The sequence below is a fragment of the Merops nubicus genome, unplaced genomic scaffold (genome assembly GCF_000691845.1).
Source record: "Merops nubicus isolate BGI_N331 unplaced genomic scaffold, ASM69184v1 scaffold44736, whole genome shotgun sequence".
Lineage (NCBI taxonomy): Eukaryota > Metazoa > Chordata > Aves > Coraciiformes > Meropidae > Merops > Merops nubicus.
Genome location: NW_008616383.1, coordinates 16362 through 18487, shown reverse-complemented (window position 1 = coordinate 18487; position 2126 = coordinate 16362). Strand labels below are relative to the sequence as shown.

At 48.3% G+C, this 2126-nt stretch overlaps 1 protein-coding gene across 1 annotated transcript in view; it reads left to right on the top strand.

Moving 5' to 3' along the window:
- The first annotated feature begins 122 nt into the window (after nucleotides 1-122).
- SS18L1 (synovial sarcoma translocation gene on chromosome 18-like 1) overlaps nucleotides 123-2126 on the top strand; it is a 15543-nt gene continuing 13539 nt past the window's right edge. The window contains exon 1 of the mRNA XM_008942814.1: nucleotides 123-236. Within this exon, the coding sequence (XP_008941062.1) occupies nucleotides 168-236 (69 nt within the window). The 5' untranslated portion in view covers nucleotides 123-167. The remainder of the gene's footprint in view (nucleotides 237-2126) is intronic.

Genomic DNA, 2126 nt, shown 5'->3' with positions numbered 1-2126 from the left:
GGCGAGGTCGCCGGTGGCGGATTGCGGGGCGCAGATCGTACCATCTGCAGGTGGCTCCCCTCCCCGCGCACTGCGGAGAATCCGCGCCCGGCGAGAGCGGCCGGATCATAACAATATTATTAGAGCCGGGAACCGATTTATTATAGACACGTAAAAAACACCCCACCATGTCGGTTGCCTTTGCTTCTGCTCGCCCGAGAGGCAAAGGGGAGGTCACCCAGCAAACTATCCAGAAGGTAAAAAAGCATGCTTTTATACGGACGATTTTAGGCGTTTATTCCGCCCGTGCTCCCGCAGCCGAGGAAGGCGGCGGATTTCTAGGGCGATCAGGAAAAAACTAGTGAATTGGCGAGGGCTGCAGAGATGGACAGCTGGAGAGAGAGGTGGGGGAAGGAGGAGGAGGAGGAGGTGGAACAAAGCGAAGGTGTTCGGATCGCCGCGGAGAGAGAGCGAGAGGAGGACTCGGGGAATAAAATCAGGATGGCACCGTAGCGCTGCTGCTGCTCGCAAAGGGGAGAGAGCTGCCAGTGAGACGCTGGGAAATGGCAATAAAATCTGCAAATGTATGGTTAATTTCTCACGGTATGTCAGCTTCTAGCCCCCGCAAAATAACTACCTCGAAAACGCATTAAAATCAAATCGCGCATTTGCGAGGGTTTTCTTTTGTATTTGGATGCAGAATTTTAACCTCTCTGAAGACAGAGGGAGCACCGACCATTGGGTTTTTTTATCATCCTCTGTTATCCTTATTTGCGATGTCTTTATTGATGTCTAATGACAAAGGTTCCGAAGGATGTTCTCTGGAGACGGGCTCTGCGCGCGGGTCTGGCGTGAGGCCGGAGCAGAGGCTTCCTAGCTGGGAAGTTATTGTCTCCTCTTCCGCAGGATTGGCAGCAGGGACTGTGCACACATGCCCCACGCCCCTTCCTCCTGCAGAAGGTGACGGTCAGTAAGGAAGAGGCTGGAGATGTCAATAAAGAACATGCATGGTTTTACTGTGACCGCTATTTGTCATTTGTACTCCTCCCTCCCCTGGTTTTGGCGCGCTCCCCGCTGCACAGGTGTCGGGTCTGTGCGGAGCTGTGCGGTGGCAGCGAGCTGTGTGTGCTCTACCTGGTCCTCCTGTGTATAGTGCCCAGTGAAGAAGAGCCATTGCTCATAGCACCGAGCCAATCCTCAGTGGGCTTGGCGGCCAAAATGTTGTCTGGGGCCAATTCATGACTTCTAGGGGGAAAAAACCTCAGTGGAAGACTGTGATGGAAGAGAGATTGAGGCAGAACAAACTGCCACAAGAGAGACTGAAGAGATGACTTGAATCTCGGGAGACTGTTTGGAAGCTAAGTGCATTTTGTGTAGCTCTTGCAGCATGTGGTGTTGTGAACTGATTAATTTTAAATACTTAAATATTTCAGGCTCGGTGGCTAAGTTTTTCTGTAACCTCCAGATTGGTTTGGGTTAGGACAGAATTTCATAATTCAGATAGTTTGTACTTAAACCCATTAATGTCTCCACAGATAAAGGGCAGACAAAGTATCTTCAGTTTGATTTTTAAGCCCTTTCATTGTCTGCATATTCATAAACTTTACGGAAGCTTCACAGTATTATTTCTTAACAAATAACATGTAACAACATTTCCCATCTCAGGCACGTTTGCTGGCCTGCCAGTGGGGGACTGTTCGTCCCTGTTGGGCGGTTGGCAGTGATCTGGTTTTGATGGTGCTGAGGAGACTTGCAGGCTCAGGAACTGGGTGGGCTTTATAGTCAGGTCTGGAAATGGAGCAGCGAGAGAAGAAGCAGGTGCTGGACTAGGAATTCAAAAACTCCTCATTGAAACGAGCTGTTTAGAACATGTACCAATTTCATTCAAAAAGAATATTATTCTTATTCACATTCGTAATGTATATAAGCAGCTTATTTTTATGTATTAACTCGATTTTTATAGACTTTCAAAGCTCTCATTAGTCCAGTGCCAGCTATTCCTAAAACAGATATCCCATGGAGGAAGTTGGAGCTTCTGACAAGGCGGCAGTGATGGTGGTGCTTTAAAATAGTTCATCAAATAGGAGTCGCAGGGCAGTAAACTTCAGTTTCTTCCTTGTAATGGCGATCAGAACTCAGTTCTTTTT